Source organism: Scylla paramamosain, chromosome 22 (assembly GCF_035594125.1).
Source record: "Scylla paramamosain isolate STU-SP2022 chromosome 22, ASM3559412v1, whole genome shotgun sequence".
Classification (NCBI taxonomy): domain Eukaryota; kingdom Metazoa; phylum Arthropoda; class Malacostraca; order Decapoda; family Portunidae; genus Scylla; species Scylla paramamosain.
Window position 1 is genome coordinate 790,001 of NC_087172.1, and position 23,581 is coordinate 813,581.

The 23,581-nt window shown below is 42.2% G+C and overlaps 3 protein-coding genes across 5 annotated transcripts in view; 1 reads left to right on the plus strand and 2 right to left on the minus strand.

The window, feature by feature from the left end:
- Positions 1 to 4,137, minus strand: part of LOC135111397 (zyxin-like) — a 39,738-nt gene extending 35,601 nt beyond the window's left edge. For all 3 annotated transcript variants that reach the window (XM_064024642.1, XM_064024644.1, XM_064024643.1), the window contains exon 1: positions 2,029 to 4,137. In XM_064024642.1, the coding sequence (XP_063880712.1) occupies positions 2,029 to 4,137 (2,109 nt within the window). The remainder of the gene's footprint in view (positions 1 to 2,028) is intronic.
- Positions 4,138 to 4,967: 830 nt separating this feature from the next.
- LOC135111399 (NADH dehydrogenase [ubiquinone] iron-sulfur protein 6, mitochondrial-like) lies at positions 4,968 to 7,344 on the plus strand. Its single transcript, XM_064024646.1, has 3 exons — positions 4,968 to 5,157; positions 5,745 to 5,921; positions 6,998 to 7,344. Exons 1-3 carry the CDS (start codon positions 5,029 to 5,031, stop codon positions 7,061 to 7,063), a joined length of 372 nt encoding a protein of 123 aa, XP_063880716.1. The 5' UTR covers positions 4,968 to 5,028; the 3' UTR covers positions 7,064 to 7,344.
- Positions 7,332 to 23,308, minus strand: LOC135111398 (mitochondrial uncoupling protein Bmcp-like). The gene is made up of 9 exons (XM_064024645.1): positions 23,150 to 23,308; positions 21,412 to 21,491; positions 14,270 to 14,420; positions 13,887 to 14,023; positions 13,613 to 13,755; positions 13,404 to 13,528; positions 8,967 to 9,027; positions 8,742 to 8,849; positions 7,332 to 8,451 (listed from the first exon to the last, which is right to left on the minus strand). Exons 2-9 carry the CDS (start codon positions 21,473 to 21,475, stop codon positions 8,332 to 8,334), a joined length of 909 nt encoding a protein of 302 aa, XP_063880715.1. The 5' UTR covers positions 21,476 to 21,491; positions 23,150 to 23,308; the 3' UTR covers positions 7,332 to 8,331.
- Between the last annotated feature and the right edge of the window lie 273 nt (positions 23,309 to 23,581).

Genomic DNA, 23,581 nt, shown 5'->3' on the forward strand with positions numbered 1-23,581 from the left:
TGTCCAACAATGCTTTCATTTACAGATGCAAGTTATTACAGGGTATCTGTGGGTCTTGAAATTTCCTCCAGTATGAAGTACAATGCTCAGCCTATCTTGGTATCTGCATGTCCTATAATGCCTCTATGTGTATGAATGATTGCTAATGAAGAAACTACTGACCATCTGGTTGTCTTGGGGTCCAGTAATTTCATCCAAACCAAAATGTCATTCCACACATTTGTTTATGGTTATCTAGTCACGTTTAGTGGGGTAACAAATAGAGATCTTCTTGTACAGAACCCATTTTTAATTACCATACCAGCCCGTCAATGTGTTGTCCCCACAGTGCTGGCCTCACATTTCAACAAGGATCAAATCTTACTGGAAAAGGTAATATTGATGAGTTTTGCAATAAATGTCAGGTAGTGAGTTTATGTATTCAGAGGCCTGTGAAGAAAGGTTGAGTGTGTCATGTGTGTCAACTGTTGATGAGTGATCAGTAATGAAATGCTTCCTAATTTGAAATAAGAAAATTAGTTTGTACATGCATATCTTACTGGACCAGAGGGCAGCTATGAAACCATTTGAATTCCATGAATCTCAATAACTATTTCCTTTATAGGTGAGATTATGACATTAGCTATTAAGATTTTATACTTATCCTTTTCTTGTCTTAAAGAGCTATAACTGTATACAACATGTTTGTCTCAGGCTTTGAAAGAATTACTACATGTTGATTTAGGCTACATGTTTTTTTTTACACTTGAGTACCACATCTTTTTTTTTTTTTTTACTTTCATACATTCTCTAACATGCTGATTGCTTTTATATATCCTCTAACATTATTATATGCTGATTGCTCTTATACATTCTCTACGTTTGTCATGTTTAAAAAATTCTTCAGTTTTGATGATTTTGATTAATTTTATATGCATATATATATATATATATATATATATAATTTTTTTTTTTTTTTTTATATACTACTTAGCAGCATGTTTTTCATTAGTTTTAATTATGTTAAGTTACAATTGCCTACATAATTCACATAAAGAATATGTGTGGGCAAACACTCTTTCATGTGAGCAAACATACCCTATACTTTGGTGACACAACTTGTGGGCAAACAGACATGTAAAATTTGTGAGTTTTTGAAGTCAGAAAATACACTTTTCAAGACACTGGCCACCAAAATATTTTATCTATGTCTCCTGCATCTTGCCACTCATGTTTGTTTGATTGGCATGGATTATTCATGTATCATTGCCTATGCCTGTTTTCTAGAGAAATGGAATAGGCATTTGGTTTCCCATTCAAAAAGGTAGCTATTACTCATTCAATGGTGAAGGTCTTACAAGGCACCACCTTCCTCTTTGTAGCCAGACTTATTCCTAGTATCTTTGACAGAGATAAGATGCTACATGCATCTCAAGTAAGTCTTCTCAAGGTTGTCTCTTCTTGACTTTAGGAATCTTCTCTTGCATGTCATCTTCATGAGAGAAATTAGGAGACGAACAAAGCAATGTATCCTCCTGACACTTGCTGGGTGCTGAGCTAGCCTAGCCCAACCAGCCAGCCACACACACTGCTCCACTCACATATAGGCAGAAAGGAAAATAATGCCAAGTGGCAAAATATGAAAGAAAAAAATTTCTAAACATCAATTATACAAAAATCATCAGTATCACCATTACACTGCCTGGAGTGGTGCATGTGAGGTGATGATGCAACATGGCAGGGCATTTAAATCTTCCTCTAGTGATGTGGTTTTTAAAGGTTTCCTGAAATTGATTTCCCTTCCTGCTACTTCAGTCTCCTCAACACAGAGCGAAAAAAAAAAAAAAATGGTTTTGTGCATTTCAAAAATATTTGTCAAAAAATGCACTGGCTCATCTGGGTCTTGGTTCTATCAGACTGAATTCTGGATTTGTGTAGTCAGATTCAAACATTAGTAATGAGGTGAATGCACCAGTGAATCATAATCAGCCAAGACCAAATGAACCAAGACTGAAATATACAGATGACAAAACTGAATTATGTACTCACCATAGACTTTGCGGTAACATTATAGGGCAAGAGATTCTTGCCACTGAGGGACTTGGTGGAGGAGGAAGGGGCAGGAGGCACCTGGGCCTGGCCAGTAGTGATGGCTGTGGTGGTGGCAGTGGCTGTGGTGGTGGTGGAGGGTGGGATGGGATGGCCTCCCACCCCCAATTTGTGCTGCCACTGTGCCAGGCGGTCGCTGGGAGTGTTGGCCTGACTCATGTTCTTGTTGTTCTGGACACTATTACTATTGTTAATGTTGTTTCGCACAGCCGAAGACGGATATGGGGGCGGCGGTGGCGGCACCTGCACCACCTGCCCACTCACGATGTGTGTGGTGGCGGGCACATAGGATGGCACTGAGGTCACTGCTCGCACCACGGAGGAGGGGTAGGGGGGAGGGGGAGGGGGTACCACAAACTGCTGCTGCTGCTGCTGATTTGCACGAACCAGAGATGAGGAGTAAGGCGGAGGTGGAGGGGGCACCACACCCCCTGCCCTCAGCAGACTCTGAGGGGTGGAGGGGGTGGAGGGAGTGGACGGAGTGGATGATGCGGGGGAATGGGAGCCGAGGGGTGAATGGGTGTTCCCTAGACTCAGGTTCTGGAACTGTCGCACCACTGAGGAAGGGTACGGGGGAGGAGGGGGAGGATCTGCCCCTGACACACTCTTCAGCACATCAATGTTAGCATAGTTATGGTTAGAGGTCACCAGAGGAAAAGCAACGGAGGTCACACGAGAGGAATCGACCGTCTCTGAGGCAAGGCTTGGGGGCTTCCCTGGGTAGGGTGGGGGTGGAGGGAGGGCAGTGGGGCTGGGGGATGCTACAGGGGTGTGGGTGGGGCGGGTAAGTCCTAAGGAATGGGGTGGTGCTGGAGGTGGTGGGAGGCCGTCGTAATAAATCCCTCTGTGCCTCACAGAGTCACCGGTTACACTCCACTGCGAACTGTGGCGTGCATTTTCCTGAACATAGGCATTGTTTCTGGGGATCACAAACTGCTTGCCCTCTAGGTCCTGTTCAATACGAGGAGGCAAGTGCCTGTTTCCGAGGGTGGGCCGTGGGGAACAGCCTTCCTCTAAAATAGTTTGACTGGCTAAACTTGTTCGGTCTAGACTAGAACCTTGCAAGGAATGTACAAAACTGCTCCTTGGACTGGAATGTTTGGAGTCTTGAGAACTGATGCTGGACCTAGGGCTGGCGTACTTGTTCTCAATGACTGTTGCTGCCAAGCTACCCGTTGGCCCGTACTGCTGGTAAGAGCTTATATTCTCATAAGTATGCAGCTGCCCCACAAAACTGGGCTTCACAACATAGTCACTGGAATGTTGCGTCAAACACTGTGGAATGCTTCTTGAGTTCTGGCCGGAGTTAAGAGAATCATGACTTCCACCGCTGAGGCTGGAGCGGGGACTGGAATGGGCAGAACTGCCTAGGGTGCTGCGGGTATACACAGGCGGCGGCTCGTACCTCACGTGGCCTGAGTACAGGGCCTGGCCATTGACAGGACGAGGCACACCACTGCTGCCTCCGTTGATGAGGTGACTGCTGCTGCCCTTGTTGCTGACTGCTGTGGTGGATTTGATGTGGGCGTATCCGACAGTGGCGGGGGTCGAGGTGGCTCCTGTCACCAGGCCCGTGGAGGGTACGCCCCCGTTCACCGCCTGAGTGGGAGCACTACTGCTGTTGCTGCTGCTGCTAACCACCACAGCATCAGGCTGTTTGGGCGTGGCGAACTTGGACGCAGCGATCACCCGGCGGGAGTCCAGCACCTCGTACACCTGAGGCACTGCGTATGACGCGCCGTCCGACCCGGGTGTGATAAGACTCTCGATGGCGCCGACTCGAGGGGCGGGCGGCGCCGATCCCGCCGCGTCTGCGCCACCGCCCACGCCTGCGCCGTTCCCCCCGGCCACTGCTACACGCGGCAGGATGCGGCCATAGCCTGCCCCGTCCTGGTGGGTGTTGGACGCCTCCCGCGAGCTGGCCAGGCCCGCGGACGAGGCCTCGCCAGCCAGGCCAGGGCAGGGGTGGGCGGCCTCGGAGGAGTGCAGGCTCAGGGTATGGAGGAGGCGGCTGGCCTCAGTGGCGGCGTCGCTCCCATACCGGGCCATGGCAGTGTTCACTCACACACTCATGGCCCCGGGGACCCCACACGCTGGACCAGCCATGATAGCCATAATTAACCCTCACACTAGCGTTGGACGACACAGACCACAGTCAACAAGTGTCATGGCGGAGGAATACACAAGGCTCAACTTCAAACAATGAAAGTTTTTATTTTCTTAGGGCCTTTAAAGTTTCCAAAGTTTAGGATAATAATTTTCAATACATAATTTCACCAAATATTTTCCCAAATATCGTACCTTGACAATCAGAGAGGTCGATATTGACTTGATTATATCGAACTACTTTCTGTTAGAAATTCCTAATACAGGTGGCAGCACCCTCGCATTGTTTTCCTCCAGACACAGAGCACGGGGCGGCCTGGCCACTGGGGGGACTGTGTTAAGCTACTCCCGCCATTGCTGAGTTGTTCGCCTCGCCTCGCAGCGTGATGCTTTGTCAGATGCATCTAAATTTTCAGTTACACTGAAAACGCATGAATGTATTGTTATAGATTAGTGTTTCACTGTTAAATTGTATTTATAACATCAGTCTTATCATGAAAGAGCATAGCCATTAGCCAAGTTTATTTCTTGAAAAGTTAAATTTATTATGTATCCAAGTTCCATTTTTTTTTTTGTGTATTTTTTATAAAACATTTTTTTTTTTTTTTGGAGGCATGTTTCTGCCCAATACTTGAAACATGTAATGATACAACAATGTAATATCTGCACTAAAAAAAATACTTCCAAAAATATCTAAATTACGAATATTAATGTTTCTAAGTTTTATTATTCAATTCAGGTATACTTTAATTTCCCTTGTCCAGCGTTTAGCTTTACCGCTGTAACCCTCGGGTCGTCAGTATCCCTCTCAGACCCCAGTCAGCTGGTAGTAAGATGGCGAATCTGGCGAGATCTTGGATGTCCCTGCCCCGGCTAGCAGCCAGCCGGCGTGTCTGCGGCTCCCTGACCGCCCTCCATACTTCAGCCCCCGCCCAGGACCAGAGTCCCACTCACACTGGACAGGTAGGCCCAGGCAGGGCAGCCCCAGACAATGGACTGGTAGATTCAGGCAGGGCAGCCCCACACAATGGACTGGTAGATCCAGGCAGGGCAGCCCCACACAATGGACAGGTAAGTCTAGGTAGGGCAGCCCCACACAGGAGACAGGAAGTCCCAGGCAGGACAGCCTCACACATTGGATAGGTAGGCCTAGGCAGGGTAGCGGCACACAGTGGACAGGTAGGTTCAGGCAGGGCAGCCCCACATAGGAGACAGGTAATCCCAGGCAGGCCAGCCCCACGCCATGGACTAGTTTTAGGCAAGAAAGTCCCACACATGGTTTCCCTCCATCCCACTACTTCTACCTATGGGATTATTGACCAAACTTCCTGACTGTTAAGGGCATCCAAGTTGAATCCCCCCAATGGCATTACCATCTACTAACATAACCAAATGTTGATTCACATTCTCTTTAACCCAGATATTACTACCAGTCTGACTTTGACTGTTTTTCAGCAATATTTAAACTTAATTTTATACATGTAAGATTTTTCCTGGACAGAATATTATAATTTTCTCAAATGTGTATATATGAACTAATTTTATTGCAGGTGTTTGACAAAGACGACTACCGCAATGCAAGATTTATGACCACACCAAGGCAGACCAACACGCGCTGGGCCGCCAATCTCATCAAAGAAGTTCCCCCGAAGGCAGTGCAAGGTCGTATAGCAGCCTGTGATGGAGGCCCTGGAGCCTTGGGACATCCTAGGGTGTATATTAACTTGGTTAGTATTATATTAATGGAAAGTCATTTGCAGATTGTATATTTTACCTGTTGTTGTTGCATGTCTGACTGGATGCAGAGTTTAAATTGTTTTGATAGAGATTATAGGGATGATAAGCAGGATATCTAAATGTTTTGTGTAAATGCAGCTTGAGAATACTTCTTCAAAAATCTCCAAAAGTCTTTAGTTTTTTAGTGCTAACTGGGTAGGACTGTAAGTGCATTGCCTATGATGCTCTGTTATAAATCCCTGTCATCTCATCTCTCTCTCTTGTTCCTGTTCCTTCGTACTGGTGATGCAGAAGAATGGTAGGATAGGCAGGCTGCATGTCATATCCCCTTATAATATGATATAGTATCAATTTTGTCACCAACCCGCTGCCTTCCTCTTAAACCCAGTTCTTTACTTTGTTGCCGATGTCGTGATGTCAATTTCACTGCAAAAAGAAACGATTACAAAATGAAAGAGAAATGGTCATAGCATCCTTTTCCTCCTTCCTGGACACACCCTTCTGACATGATTCACATGTCTTTACTTACTTTGTGTTAAGTGGGTAAATGACAAGGCTTAGGGTTTTGAAGAATTGCTACTATGGGTAACAGTTCACTGGAATCAAGTATCAATAACTGATCAAAGATATTGGAGTTTAACATTCCTCCATTGAAGTTTTTCTTTACCTTCAGTAATCTATCTTCCACCTAAATTTTCTCCTTGATTTTTTTGTGCAGTCTTTTATTCTCTGTAAATCACTCCATATTCATTCCAGGGTCCTTTTAATTTTTTCTCGGTTTCATTTCACTTTCATACTTCATGTATGTTTTGTGCTCCTTGGTGAGATTTTATAGTATTATAACAGTGTTTCATTGGTCCAGCTCTAGGAATTTAAGCACAATCCATTTCTACACATGTATCCTTGCATAATTCTTCCCTGAGCTTGTGTCAGTCATATCATGCATGCTTTGTTTTGAAGGATTTTTCTGATGTTACACATATATACCCATGCAAGTATTAGACCATTTGTTATCCTTGAATATATTTTTCGTCAGTTCCTCAATAAATAAACATGCTTGTTGCAGGACGATGAAGGGAACCACGGGTGCATCTACTGTGGATTACGTTACTATAAGGACAGCACTCATTAGTCTGTATCTATTGTACCTGTAGGGTATTTGTTCCACATTTAGTTATGTTCACATATTTTCTCTTGCCTTCCTTGGTAAAAAAAATTAGTTTAACATGCTGTGTGCCAGACTTTTTGCCCTTGTGTCATTCCAGTGCTGGGCGAGTTTCAGAGGTCATGTCCTTGTATGCAAGGATCTGGCACTGGGAGAGATGTAAGGATGGTCTCTATATAGGCCAGCATATTAATAATTTAACATCTGAATGTATATATTGTGAATAAACAGTAAATTATACTTAAAAATGACTAATTTATTTAATGCATCATAACAGTTCATAAACCCTCCTACTACAACCATTACATTTGAGGGATAAAAATAAGTTGTTCAGTATCTGCATATTTTCTCATTCTTTTATCAGTCAAACACAGACACAATTTAACTCTCACCACCTTACACCATACGTAGCACTCTCAAGACAAATGTTTCCCTAACCACTTCAGTGTTCTACAGTAGTTCACTAAACATCATAAAATGAAGCTTTTCAGTGTTCTACAGTAGGCCACCTAACATCATATGTTTTACAAAAATATACATTCATATATGAACTGTCATTTCCTCAAATTTTATTTTATACAATTTCAAACAGCACATCATACAAAAGTTATACCTAAAAAATAAATAAAGCATCACATCATAGGTCAGTTATACCTGAAAATAAATAAAAACTATTATTTCAAATAAAGCAAACTTGCAGATTTCTGGATGTGGAAGTTGTCAACATTATCCTCACTTTTTCATGAATTTTTTGACTTGAGACTACTAAACGGTAGCATTCAGACATTACACTTGCAATACATTTACATTGCACTTTTGATGTAACATCAAAAATGCCACTACATGAAAGCTATGTACAGATTAAAATTATAAAGTATAACAATGCATATCACATAAACTGAGGATGATAATGGAGCCTGTACAAAAATGCAATTGATGTCTGGCATAACAGATTAAATATGAGATCCTTCAACAGTTTAATTCTGACATTATCAGAACTTCTGCGTATGATATAAAAACCATTTCTGAGTAGGCAGAATGTCTTGACACATTAGATTCTTTTGTTGGCAAAGGAGAATTTACCTAAAGTTATAAAACTGACAAGTACAAGTCACCATAATGTCCTCAAAAATGGCTTTTGTGATCCCTTCTTGCAAGCTAGAACATCTCAGAAGATTGTCAAGGCTAGCTGAGATTGTGAAGGCCATCACACTGGATGCACACATACTGAGTCCTTAGTATAACTTTTTGAGCTGCTCAAATGTAACGAAGAATATAATATTCCATGGACCAAGCCTCAGCCATGTGGGGATGAAACCTTTGTACAATGCCAATGGCCCCTCAAACTTCACAGTCTGGAAAAGGAGAATCAATAGTGCATAGTAGAGACTGGAATATATATATATATATATATATATATATATATATATATATATATATATATATATATATATATATATATATATATATATTGACTGAAATATAAGTTGATAAGGTAATATCGCTGACAGAATATGGCAATAAAAAAATAAATAGTAACAAACACCAGGGACACCAAAAATCAACTTGGAAGGGTGAGCAAATTCACTCCCTTATGGAACTGACATCAACTATCATCGTGAGACTGAGACAAGAGTACACGTACCTGCACCATGCAATCTAAAGCACTCGTGTACACTCTGGATGTGCATACAGCCGTCCCGTTAATATGAGCAGGTGAAGGCTTCAACTTCCTCTGGTTCATCAGTCTTGTCTGGGGAAAAAATAACCCACACTTTGAAAGATGTCAGCTTCAGATATAACAATACAAAACAGGGCAATGACACAATATCTATCAATACAGTTGGCTGTAGTAAGCTTGAACACTCACCCTGACCACATCCAGAGGTGTGGAGGCCACAGCTCCCCCAAGGCTCGATATGAAACTTGACCTGCCATAAAAGAAGAAAACAAACCAATTCAGTCCCTCCTTCAACTATGTTTTACTCCTCAGTTACATCTGATAAAATATTTAAAACTGCTTTTTTCCTTCCCACATCCCATTTTCTCTCCTTTTTAAACATAGGTTTTCCAATTTATTTTGTTCAATTTAGTAAAGAATTTTGGAAGTTTTGATCTAAGAATAACTTCTCACTGTCTGATTTATTCCAGAGAAAACAAAACTGCTTGAACTTCAAAGCTTTAGGCATGCAGTCATATTTCAAGCTATCCACTGTCCCTTGACACACTGCTTCTGACTCATTCATATCATTGCAGTCTGCCAACAATGACTGAAAACAAAAAAACATAATGTGTGCCACAATAATTAAACTCATGCACTTTAAGAAGCATAATGTTTGACAGTCAAACAGAACTGAAAAATGTACTTGCAAAGGAAACCTACAATAATTCCTACATCAGCCAGTGAGATGTTTCTCATTTTTTTTCAAAACCAATTAAGTAAAAGTGATAACAGAAGTAGTAGTAATAGTAGCAGCAGAAATAGTAGTAGTAGTAGTAGTAGTAGTAGTAGTAGTAGTAGTAGTAGTAGTAGTAGTAGTAGTAGTAGTAGTAGTAGTAGTAGTAGTAGTAGTAGTAGTAATATAGCAGCAGCAGTGGCATCCTTAAGAATTGTTTCCATACTTGTAATGGTTATTGTTATGAAAATGAAAATGCTATGGTATGAAAAATTAAAATGATGGCATGAATATAATTTGACATACTGGCTACACTACACTTCACATGTGCATGTCTTAACGCATCCAACAACATTAATCTGCTTTTAAAATACAATAAAGTTCCTACTCAGAGACAATTCTTGTGTGTGTGTGTGTGTGTGTGTGTGTGTGTGTACATATACACTCACTGCAACATGACTTCAGATTGTAATGTGATATTGCAGAAAAATACATCATCAGTCATCTTGCATTTCCCACTGTAACAAATACAATCTTTTTAGTTGTGAGTGTTTCCATGAGTGATAGAAAGGAAGCTTTCCTTTTCTCTCATTTGGTGCTTAATATTTCCACACCAGTTTAATTGGCGTGGCATTTCATTTTTCTGAGGTGCAACAGACATGCCAAAAAAATACTTGATATCAAAGTTGCAATGATTCATGATTTTTCCCAAGTCAACTCCTCGTAGCAATTCTCCTCTAAGGCAAGAAAACATCCAGATAAAGATCCCTTGTTATTGTACCTTACACAAAGAATGCAAGGCTTTCCCAATGAATTTATCCATGGCTTCAAAGGTCTCCCTTCACCTTGCCTTCCACCACTGAAAATGTGGTTTAATGATAAGTGAAAGCTTCCTGAATTAAATTCAGTTAACAGGTTCACAGTGGCTGGAATCAATCCACACTATATTAAAATCAAAGACACCCCCACCCTTTTTTTTCAAGTGTTACAGAGCAAATGAAAAGGAAGGGATTTTAAATACCTCAACAGCAGAAAATTTTCTTTGCATCACCTTTACTTGTACATTAGTGCTTTCCACATGTATGGCCAGTGTTCAAAATGAATGACTGCATACAGCCACAAACACAATGACTAGAGATTGATTTCTTCAAGCATTATCACATAAAATTCCAAAGAAATTGTACTGTGTGTGTGTGTGTGTGTGTGTGTGTGATCAAGTTGGAAACTTATAGCCTCTTCCATTTAGCTACAATACTGGGATCGAGGTTCAAGATGAATCTTCAAATGGTTTTGCATCCATATAGATAAATGTGTAAATTGAAATCCATTCTTTATTTCTGAACCAAGATAGCTGGGCACTGAAATGCTGCAAGGTATCCTGCCTGTTTTAACTGCAACATTACTTTTTTGACAGGAGACTGCAGAAGATACGACAAATTCTAGATGAGAACAGCTTGATCCTTGGCTGTATGGCAATACAATAAGTAAAACAGATGTCAATGCAATGAAGAGTCTCTCCCATTTAAGTTCATGTTTGTGCTGAAACTGTCAGACATGGACTAGCAACAGCTTTGTGGGAGGCTGGTAAACCTTGTCTTTGCAAGTATAAGCTTGAATAACCATTGTGTCAAAATAAAAGGACTGCATGAAGCAAGCCTGAATTAGAATTTCCCCTGCTCCTTATCTACTTCTTCATACATCCAATATTCACCAAGCGGTATCTATTTCTGAATACAACGGTCACCTGCTTTAACAAATCTAACTGGTTCTGGAACTTCATTCTTTATAGCATTTGTCATTGCATCTTGACATTGCTTAAAAAACTGTAAAAAATATGCCTGTAAACAATCGCTCATTACTTGTTACTTGACGAGGGAAAAGGCAGAACATGAAGCCATGGGGCAAACAGTCAGCACCAACAACAAAAATGAGACCTCATGATACCACCCCTCTCAACCCTATCAATCCTATGGACTCAACAGGGTTTAGTGATTATAAATTGCTTCAGTGTAAGAAAAGCAAGTTGCTGAGAGAGGCTACTGTGTGTCTGGCTGTGATGGAGGGTAGTGGTTTTGGTAGTAGTGGTGGTGGTGGTTGTGGTGGTGAAGGCTCTATCTCAGTGCCAGCATGCTTTCAACTTTATTCATAGACATTTGATCCGAAGCATTTAAAGCTATTTTTGTTGCCTCTTCCTATCAATTATGATGGCCATTTATAAGATTTTAGTGATTCAAAGCTGACAAGAAAACCATTTTCATACATCTAATTAATTTAATTCAGATAACCAGTTCACAATTATGAAATTTGCAGATCTAGTTAAAGCAGGCTACCATCCATTCCCATTTACTCTTGGGTTCTTCTAACATCATGAGAGAAAACTGATTTAAGCCAAAATAAAAATAGTAGACATGAAGTGCAAAATGCCTATCAGCAACACACAGGACCTCCCCACCCCAACCCATCTTCCAAGACTGATCACCAATTTCTGCGGAGTTGTCACAACTTGCTCCTGAATTAAAAAGCTAAACAAAATGCCCCATTTCAACACAGTACATGAACTAAAAACGGATCTGGCCAAATGGAAGAGGCTATCAGATATCGGATATGACCTACACTACCAAAATTAGATGTTATTATCCTTCATCTGGTCTATAAAATCTATCTATCAAGGTCTGAAACACTTTTGATGATATGAAGAAAGTGAACAGTCTACATTAGACTACTCTGGCACTCCTCTTCAGTCTGAATTCTTCTTTAGAACAAGACTGTGCAGAGACTGGTGGCTTGGCAGAACAGACCGGGCATTAAGAGGTTACAAGGACACATGATAAAATGATGACAATGATGATGTTGGAGGTGAGGCACTAATGATGAGGATGGTACAGTACAGGTCAGGTTCTCAACGTTACATGGGACAAGTCACTCCCGAGAATCATGGCGGTTCCTCAGCTCTGGGCCCCACAGTCCCTCAAGGACTGGGGACCCGTGCCGGGTAAGTGGTCTGGGACCGGGATTTGGGTTCCGTTGCCAGGGCCCGAAGGACCCTAGATTCATCCCGAACATGCGTTTGCGAAACATCTGGAATGGACACACGTGAAACTATGTGGTGGCGCCAGAGACGCGCCACCAGGAAAGGCAGGTCGACACACACAGGTCAAAACTAGCTCTACCTGCTGTTAGATCTGCACCAAGACTACAACACTAACCATATAAACATTCTCTCCTAAATCATTATGGATCCATACTAATGGAGATCATTGATGGAGCTTTTTAGTTACATTCATTCAGTTCTCCACTTTCATGAGGTAAGCATGTTAATACTTCACACAGTGGCAAATCATGTATGGATGGGGGACACCTTTCAATACTGCCATCTGCAGTTTACAGATTCAACTTTAACTGAGTAACAAAACATGTCCCCACTCCACATATAAAGTAAGTTTTAATGATTAATGATTCAGAATTCAACATGTTCAATTAATATGATATTATTGTTGTTATTACAAATATCACAACCATTAAGAAATTTCATGCAGGTGCCCTCCATCCTGGATCTGCCACTGACTTTACATGCAGCTTGTTGTAAGTGATCACAAATTTTGTAAGTAAAAATCATGATTGGTACAAGTGTGAGGTAACCCAAAGATTTACGGTACCAGTACCTGTAAGAAATATTGCAAGAGAACATTTCATTGTACCATGATGATGCTTGATATTTGAGAAAACTTTCTACACTTTCTATAAATTTAGGCTTCTTCCATGAACTGTAGCAATCAAGTTCCCTTCAGTTAAATTTATCCAAATCTAACTGTGATGTGCCTATGTTCAAATAAATACTTCTAAACCTGTAAAATTAGTTCTCCAGTTAATACACCACACATTGAAAAAACATAGCACTTTTGGTCACCTACAGGAAGTGGTTGGAGGCACTGTCAGGCAGAATGTTCATCTTGATGAAGTAATGCTTGCACATGTCATAGATGGGCAGCTCCACCCCCACGATGACACCTGCTCTCTGGGCAGTTGGGAGCACTCCCTGCATTAAAAACATTAGGTTAGGTACTGCATTTTGTAGCTGCCTATGTCTAACATTAGCACAACATTACAAAACATAACTCACCCTCCAGAGGCCCTGAATTCCCTCCTGTCTATAGATACTAACGAAGGCCTGCAAGAGGCTCTTCTCTTTGAAGTCTTTTCGTCCGCTCTGCAGGCGCACCTTCAAGACATCGGTTGGGTTGGCCATTGCACTGGACACCACGCCTGCAGGGTGTGACATAAGTAATAGTGTAAACACAGGGAATGTTTCAAACACACACATTCGTTTACTCTTGCAAGACACCATTGCTATAATAAATAAGTGGGAAACAAAATAGCCAAGTCAGTCAGCTTACCTGCAGTGACAGCACAGAATATATTGATGCCTAGATGTTCTTCACCTTGGTTCTGTACCAGCATCTGCTTCAAGGAGTAGTAGATCCCAAATTTAATAGTGCCGTATGTAGCCTGTCGTAACACAGCTGGCTTGATCCTGCAGCAAACAATATCTATCTTGGATGGCGAAAAGCCAAACGAAGGAAGGCAGATGATTTCATGCTATGGTGTGTGTGTGTGTGTGTGTGTGTGTGTGTTAGAATGTGACTACACAAGAGACTGGTGGAATGTATAGTCTTACATCTAACATTACATACTTGTCAGGCCCATTCAAAAAGTACATGGAATTATTGAAATTATCAATAGCAACAAAAATACATGCAAAAATTAAGCAGCTACTAACCCAAAGTAGAGAGCACGGATTCCTTCCTCGTGTGAAATCTTGAGCATGGCATGTAGCATTCCATTGTACTTACGAGTGATGACCTGTCCGGCATCGCACCGACCACCTTGGATTTGAAGCCGGGTCTTGGTTGTGTCAATTGGAAAGGTTCCTGAAAGAAATGAGTAAATCAATTATGTATCCAGCCAGCACTTCAATATGGATTATCAAGTCACAAGGTTCAACGCCATAAATAGCACGTACAGTATATAAGCATGTAGGATTGTGATGGTGATAATACACAGTATAAAGCAGAACACTATTTCTCTAACATCTTGACACAAAGTCTTCATCAGAACAAAACATTAAAGGAATAATGTTCATTCTGTGTATTGCCACCATCACAATGCCACAAACTTATCCTACCAATACAGCATAAGCAAGCCTGGTTAAGCTTTTCTCTGTCCATGGATGCATATTACACATATTGGATTAATAACACAGATTACATTGTCCCAATATTTAAAACATTACTTACACATAATGTGAGGAAACTACACCTGATTGATGTGGGAATGTAATTAACTAAAAAAAATACATCAATGAAATATAATTTGCATCAAATGTTTTCGCCTAATGAGTTAAAATTTCAGAAGTGGACTTCGAATTGAGAACAAGAGTGAAATCATGACATCATAACAGCACTGAACATAAATTACGAGGATGACTGGGTGAGGCACGGTGAACAGCGTGAAGCGGAAGGCTGCGTCATTACTATCACTGTCCTCTATAATTTCATTGCATGGCACAAGGTTTTTTTCGCAGCTATCTTCATCCTCTCTGATACTAAATTTCAAACCTTCCCAGCAAAATTTACTCATCTCACCATCCATTCAGTTTTGTCTGTCCTGACTAATTATATAATACCTAAGGTGCCACTCTGTTAGATGTTCGTCTATCAGCAACATGGCAGGAGCTGAACGAAGTCACAAAACCTACGGATATTACCACATCCCTTCCCGCATCCCTCACTCGTAGCGCGGGGAAGGTTCATTGAAGAGTTTACATAAGAGTGCACGTGAAGGGCTTAGGGGACACATTGATCTATAACGAGGTAGGGTACGGTAAGGAAAGGGGATTACGTAAGGTTACTATAGGAAAGGTTGGTGCCAGGGAACATGACAGTCTGGCTATATAACGAGGCAAGAAAAGAATAGAGGATTGCCTAAGACTCACAGGATGAAAAAAACACACTCATTCAAATCATATGCGAGGTATCTGCTAAACTGCGGTATATTACAAGTGAATCATGAATAACAGCAAAATGCATATGTAATCAATGTTTAATCAAAGCTATCGTGGCTTGCTCACGTGGACAGTGCACCCAGATTGAATGATAGACTGACAAACCGACTCGTGTTACGTACTGACGGTCACCTGTGTACATATATTTCACACATACATGTAAGCTAGTATCCTCTAAAAAAAATAAATAAATAAATAAATAAAAAAAAAGAAAAAAAATGGCAAGGGATAGTGTTTCTTCCTGATCTAACAGCTTTTGGTAGCTTAGGAAGCCTCTCCAAGCCGCTAGCCAGTCACTCCCACACCCAGCCTGAGCCACGCAAGCCAGCCACAACCTATCCACCACCCGCACACGTGTCAGCCGCGTGCTTGGCTCTGGCCGCCGCTACACCCGCACTGGCATTTCTGCACCCATCTCAAGGCCCCTTAGCATTTTCTTATTCTCTCTGTACTCACTTTCGCCCGACAGTCACTCAAATAATAGAGTGAAGAGCACAGACATGCAAGGTGACGCCACGGTGGTGACCTCCATCCCTGCTTGTGGTGCTGCACGGCAATGCCAGAACCACTAGGAAGTGTTATGCTAATAATACCAAGTTCTTACGAGAGAGAGAGAGAGAGAGAGAGAGAGAGAGAGATCCCTAAGGTAACGTATATTGACGTGCATCAGTGAACTTAAAATCTCTCTCTCTCTCTCTCTCTCTCTCTCTCTCTCTCTCTCTCTCTCTCTCTCTCTCTCTCTCTCTCTCTCTCGTGTGGGTCCTGCCTTGACCTCGGAAACAACAGACGCCTGCCTGCCTGCATTGCATCAAGAAGGCTGGAGGGAAGGAGGGTGGGGAGCGGGGACTACTTGATGAGCGGTGCGGGAATCCCCTCTCCGCAGACTGGATTGGAGGATACTGTGCGTGATCAAGTCCACAATAACCCCGGGTAAAGGCACAGAAGAGCCAAATGGAAGGGGAGATTGAGAGGAAGACAGTTAGATGGAGGGACGGAATTGAGAAGCATGACGCAGCTGAACCTAGTTGAAGGAGACGCAATGAATGAACAGTATTGACGATAACAACAGCGGCCAGCTTCTATATACGAATAAAGGCGAAGAATCAAACCCTCTATATAAGTTGAGGAGTTAACTCATCAAATTACACAACATATAGGAGAATTTTGTCAGATGAGTATATATGGACTGCTCATCACTTCACTTGACTCCACGTCTGCCTTGCATCAAGCCGAGAGTGTGAAGGAAGAGCTTCTGCTTGACGTCGCATAAAAAACAGGAAGAGTTTCGACTTTTGCCGCATGCCATGATTACAAGAGGCAGCTGAAAGGAGGGAGGTAGGCTGGGAAGGAAGGAAAAGAAGGGTAAAAAAGAAGAATTACGAAAAGAAAGGAAGAAGGAAGAAAGACATGAATCAGTTGGATAGAGGCAAGACAGGAGGGAGAGGAGGAAGGGGGGTTGGAATAGGGAATGTTTCCCGCGGCATAAACCCTACCCACAATCACATACCTTCCCTCAGCTAAAAAGACCACGGGGGGAAGATACACAACTTTCCAATGGCATCTTCATTACCTCAATTACTGTTTAACGAGAATACTGCATCATTAAAGGAAAAAAATAACCATAACCTAAATAATCTCGTGTTGTTTGTAAACAGATCCAACGGAGAGTAGAAATCAGGGTTTCAAATTACGAAACCAGCTCCCCTTAGCTCGCGTAGTCCTGCTCCCGCTGCTACAACCCTTGTTTTCTTCAATGTTTCGTCCTCTTCTCTCAGTGAGGAGGAGCGTTGCGGTTGGCGTAAAGGCTTTACCGGATGTTATTTGGGGTTTCAAGGGTGCTTTCAAGGTTTTAGTGATGGTTTAACTAGGATTCATTATCATCTCTCAAGAAAAGATTCACTAAAAGCTAACAATTTATCCCCAGAGCCTTTGGAAAAAAAAATGCTGAAAGACCATAGCGTAAGAAAATGAGGCGTAGGTAAGGATACAAATTCGTGACAGCACACCCCCGAAGCACAGTCCAGTGCCAGTGGTATGGACTTATCCACTGCAGACACACACTTATTGACATCAGCGAAGGGAAGAACAAAACGTGTGTGTGTGTGTGTGTGTGTAGTGGCTCTAAATACAATATGACGCATCACTACTACTACGCTCTTAGGTGCCAAATCTCTCTCTCTCTCTCTCTCTCTCTCTCTCTCTCTCTCTCTCTCTCTCTCTCTCTCTCTCTCTCTCTCTCTCTCTCTCTCTCCGTTTCGTAAACATGAAAACTCGAAGGCCTACGTAATCAATTCTTTGCCCGTTCACCTTCATCCTGCCTCTCACTGCGCTCTCACCACGCCCAGACAATCAAGCATAGCTACATCCACAACACATGGCAATCAAAACTAAGTAATCATTAACAACTTATTGCCTCCCTGCAGATTATAACGCCAAAATCTGAAGTGGGTGGGGCGGGGCGTGCGGGCGGGCGGGCGGGCACACACACACACACACACGTCTAGACGTTAGGCACGGAGGATCAATAGTGCCAGACTCACCCTTGCTCCCTGCCCTTCTCCCTCTCCCCTTCCCACTCTACTGTTTACATATTCACGTGACCTTTCCTGATCTTGTCCCCACACTACTGGTTCCTATCTCCATCCCGCCCACGTAGTTTTCAGCCCCAAACCTCATCACGTGCCCAGGAAGTACTAATGATTCCTTATCGTCCCTCTTCTTCCTCTTGCCCCAGATCTCCGAATAATACCAATAAATTCTAAGCATGTCAGGCACTCTCTCCTCCGCCATCATGCACCTAACTGGTCAAGAACACTATTCTTGCCTTCTGTGCAACCTTTGACCTTGAAATCCTGCGTGCGGCGAGCACCTTTAAGCAATCACAAATGTGTTGCGTGGTCCCTGCACGCCTGGCTCACTGTGTTGGCGGGTATGCCTGAATACTCTCCAACAATGCATACTTCATAAACACTTGCGAATTAGAGTAATTTGCTTCTTTCTTCCTTCGTCTAGAATGTTGAAAATATTAAGCATAATATATAATGCAATTCACATTAATAATTTGCTTCTTTCAACTTTCGTCTAGAACACCGAAGGTGTTCTTATCGCCTTCAAAATCGAAGAGACTGGGGTGCAGCGCTGCAGCAGAGAGGAAAAGGAATATGAAGACAACTCTCCGCAAGAATTCTTATTCCCTAACTCTCTTATCACACGCAAGCAATGTTTAAAAGCATTTTTTTTTTTTTATGTAGGAAGGACACTGGCCAAGGGCAACAAAAATCCAATAAAAAAAATATATATATGCCCACTGAAATGCCAGTCCCACTGCTGTGGGTGGACAACTGATATGAGAAGCAGTAATTCGAGTTCAAAGATTTAGGTCTTGTCTTGTAGATGAACATGTACAAAATGTGGATGCTTCACGCTATGATTAGCGAGTTGGTGCACCTATCAGTCTTTCATTTAACGAACATCCTTCATGCCCAGTATCACCATATCAGTGTTACGCAAATGTGCCTAATGTTATAATTAACTTTAAAAAGTCAAATTAGTATTATAACAGTGGGGTATAGCGTGCGTGACCCTCCATACTACAGACAACTGGCTTAGTTATATTCTGTTCACAGCCCTTGACGTGCAGGAGTATTCTCTCTCTCTCTCTCTCTCTCTCTCTCTCTCTCTCTCTCTCTCTCTCTCTCTCTCTCTCTCTCTCTCAAACAAATTAAAAAAGAAATGAATAAAGCTCTCGTATCGAGGGCATCAGCAAAGTAGGACGTACTGACTTACCCTTTAATAGGCAGAGAATGAAGTCCTGAGAAAATACCTCGAAAGTTAGAGAAATGATAAACTGTTCACACTGATCATACTCCCTGGCGACCTGCCATCAGGTAGGAAACGCTGACCTATATATATATATATATATATATATATATATATATATATATATATATATATATATATATATATATATATATATATATATATATATATATATATATACAGACGTGCTGTCTTTCAAGGCGAGAATGAAGACGTAACATCTCAGCAAGAGGAAGATAATAAGACATAATAAGGGTCGCTATCTGCGTTACGCATGGAAATCAAAACAACATTCGCGCCGGTCAAGCGAAGGCCAAAACATCCTGCGACAGCAAGCAGAGGCTGGCAATGCTCCCAGCCCACCAGATACCCCAGCTTTCCTGCCTAACTGCCTGCCTGGCAAGCGTCTGTTCGACCACTTTAAAAACACACCATCAATAGTTTCCTCTCTCTCTCTCTATCTCTCTCTCTCTCTCTCTCTCTCTCTCTCTCTCTCTCTCTCTCTCTCTCTCTCTCTCTCTCAGCTGCTTGTGGCCGAACAATTTTGATGAAGACAGCTTTAGATGGAAAACATGGAAGCCCGAACCGTCTGGTTGTAAAAATACAGTTCTTTCACTAAATAGGAACATCAGAGGCTAAAGGGAAAATAAACGCACTGAAAGAGAGAGAGAGAGAGAGAGAGAGAGAGAGAGAGAGAGAGAGAGAGAGAGAGAGAGAGAGAGAGAGAGAGAGAGAGAGAGAGAGAGAGAGACGAAGGAAACTTTTACTGTTACAAGAGTTAGAAATGCGCCATCACCAGCAGGCCCGGCGCTCTTACAATGGGCAGCAGAAAGACTGCCACCAGGAAGAGGGCAGCGTGAATGTTGACAGGCAAAGCAGACTGGTATTGCTATATAATTATCCCCTGGCCTTAGATATAAGTGGGCTACACCGCGTTTCATTCAAGTGCGGCGACCTGCTGGCCACTGACCTCCGTTGAAGGGCAAATTTGTTAGCGTAACAAATAAAATACGAAAGCCATTGATACAAGTTAAGCAGTTCTCGAATAAGCCTGCCAATATGCGTGCCCTTGTATGTTATTATTATTATTGTTACTGCAGAGAGTGCGTCTCTATTGATCATATTCACACACTTTCAGGATCTTGTGGCAAATATGTCTGCCATAGTTGGTGGTCTTTCATTTTTTTTTTCTTCTATAAAAGTTACTACAGGTAGGTATATATTTCGGCTTATGAATATAGTCAGCTCTTCTGAACTGGTTCCTCGTCGTGGAGTTGCACTGTCGCGGTGGCGGGGCTTGAAACGTCGTCGGCAATGCCACCTTCTTTGATGACTTGTCTGTCACCGGAGAGTTCCGTGTCCGTCGGCTCCGCGGACCTTGCGTTCCCTCTTCATCGCTGGTGTACTGAGATTCCCAGTGATGTCGCCTTCCTTTCCTCCCCCTTTCTCTGCTTTTCTTTCCTCCCCTTTGTCTCCGCGCCGCCATATGACCGCGATGTTGCGGCGCATTCCCCCCCCCCTTCTTTTTATTTTAATAAATCACATCCATCTTCTGGACAGATCAAGATACGTCAAAAGCTTTATATTACACCAACTACCTTCCTTTGCTAAGTTCCTGGAATCCTTCACACTTCCCTGCAATGCTACATCTGTTGCTGTCATTTACTATTTTGTTTTCTTTCATGGTCACTACTCTTCTGAATAATCCAATTCTCAGTATCAAATCACAAGACTTTCAGCCTTTTTCACTCATTCTGTTTTCCTTACTAATGGAGTGAACCAGTACCTTCACTCTCACCCATATCACTGGAAAATCCCACTCAACCATCATTATGCCCAGTAGAACTCTCCAAATCTAAGACTCATGCATCACAAGCTTCTCATCCTTAAAACCTACCCAAAAAACCCCTCTAATTCAAGGTCACCCTAAGAAAACATCCCACACAACAGAAGAGTTTGAAAGTATACAAATAGGATCAGTCTGGCATCTAGGCCAGTGACTTGATGCTGCTTCTACAAGTAAAATGGTGTTCACTCACCAAACTCAGCAACACAGGCAGACACGCCTCCGTAAATGAAAGGGCGCCAGTCGCTGGGGCCCATCCCACGGATGCTGGGCCTGGAGAAGACAAAAAGTACAGTAATTTGTTAATTAATTTGTATTTTAAGTTTTGAATGAGTATGGTGTTGTGGTGAGTATAAAGGTTTCAATGCCCAGCTAAGGTCTCTCATGGCTAAAGATTTATCCCACCTTCAGATCAGTTTCTCAGTCTTTTCAATGGAGTGCACTAGGGAGACATCACACTAAAACTCATGAAGCTTGATTCAACTAAGATTACTCTCTTGCTATCCAGAAGAGAGGTGGCTCACAGACACTACTTTATCCATCCCTCTCCCTAAATTTAATTATATGTCCCAAATCATGCCAAATCTACTCTATACTTTGCAAAACTTTCCTTCATCAATAGTAAAATGACGAAATCTTCCCAGGTGTAACGTACTAATCGACTTGGCAGCCGTTCAGTCACCAATGTCTTCATCCTCCTATTGGATCTGAGTCTATATCTGCACAAAACTACAGGACTCCACTTTCCTCGGATTTCCTCAGTTACCACTGGCCATAGGAACAACTTATGGAAGTGTATTTCCATATGTACTTTAAAATTTTAAGCTAGAAAGATGAGATAATACTTGTTTGATTTTATTCAGAATTAAATTGAAGTAATTTCAACTTTTCTTTAATTACCTTTCAAAACCAAAAAAACAATAGATGGAGCCAAAATCACCTTGAAAATCAATGTTTTCAATCCATCCTTGGCTTTGAAAATTATGCCCTAGTCACTGAATCCTCTTTTATTTTATGAGTACTTAATTTCCCTTACACCACACTAACACAATAGTGATTACCAAAACCATTTGCAAAATTTCAAGAAATATTAACACTGAATGAAAGTAACTACCTAATAATATCAAACTTTTAAAACTCAACCTGTACATGAGAAACTTACAGATCTCTAATATGACTATAAAAAAAAAAAAAAATAGATAATGACTCAGTGTCCTGCCCCATTGCCTTCACATATCACCAGTGTAGCCATGCACCCTTCATTCCACCAGAGCCCACGTAGACACCCACCAGCCCATCACAACTAACCCACACATCCCAAAACCCACCTAAGCACCCGCACCAGCCCACTCGCCCATCAACTAAGTGTAGCCATGCACCCTTCATTCCACCAGAGCCCACGTAGACACCCACCAGCCCATCACAACTAACCCACACATCCCAAAACCCACCTAAACACCCGCACCAGCCCACTCGCCCATCACAGCTTGTCCATACACCCACAAACCCACCCAAGCACCCACTACACCCCACCCAAGCATCCCATAAGCCCACCCAGACATTCTACTGACCCTATTAAGACACTCACCATCCCCACCCCTGAACACCCACCACCCAAAGCCTTCCTAGAAACCCACTACACCCGCTCGCCCGCCACCCACCAGGTCGTGTTGCATCACCACCCAAACACCACAGCCGGGAATCCTGACACCACCAAAATTGTACCCTGAGAAATCAATACGACTTCGCCACATGACGAACCCCCAAACACCAGCCAAAGAATCACTAAACGCAGCTAACAGGAGGTGAAAAAGTGCATTTATTCGCCCAAATAACGATAATTACACGCCACCACCGAGGAAGGAAAAATGTAGATCTGAAATAAAGAGTTGTGGGTTCATTTTTTCATATCTCTGCCAATCTGTACTCACGTTTTGATACGATGTGCAACTACGAAGGAAGATACGCTGCAAAATAACACAGCACTCGGCTTATCAAGGGAACCGGGAAGCGGGAAGGAGCGAGACACGGAGAAACGCAACCACCCCCAATGCCTCTCACCTACTGACTGCTGCTGGGACTGAGCAGCAGCGTTGCCAGATTGTTTTGGCCATATTATCGTACTACACAGGTTGAAATTTTTGTACTTCTGTTGAAATTATCGTACATATGTAATTATTCCAAATATTATGCAAAACTGCCACTTTCCAAATACAACAGAATTTAGGTTTTATATATATATATATATATATATATATATATATATATATATATATATATATATATATATATATATATATATATATATATAGAGAGAGAGAGAGAGAGAGAGAGAGAGAGAGAGAGAGAGAGAGAGAGAGAGA

Excerpts from the sequence above, each read along its gene's own strand:
- LOC135111398 (XM_064024645.1), bottom strand. The coding sequence starts at position 21,475 with ATGGGCCCCAGCGACTGGCGCCCTTTCATTTACGGAGGCGTGTCTGCC. Across the intron at positions 14,024-14,269 it reads ATCCGTGCTCTCTACTTTGG|GATCAAGCCAGCTGTGTTAC; the intron begins GTTAGTAGCTGC and ends TGTTTGCTGCAG. Across the intron at positions 8,452-8,741 it reads CTTTAGATTGCATGGTGCAG|ACTGTGAAGTTTGAGGGGCC; the intron begins GTACGTGTACTC and ends CTCCTTTTCCAG.
- LOC135111399 (XM_064024646.1), top strand. The coding sequence starts at position 5,029 with ATGGCGAATCTGGCGAGATCTTGGATGTCCCTGCCCCGGCTAGCAGCC. Across the intron at positions 5,158-5,744 it reads GTCCCACTCACACTGGACAG|GTGTTTGACAAAGACGACTA; the intron begins GTAGGCCCAGGC and ends ATTTTATTGCAG. Across the intron at positions 5,922-6,997 it reads CTAGGGTGTATATTAACTTG|GACGATGAAGGGAACCACGG; the intron begins GTTAGTATTATA and ends TGCTTGTTGCAG.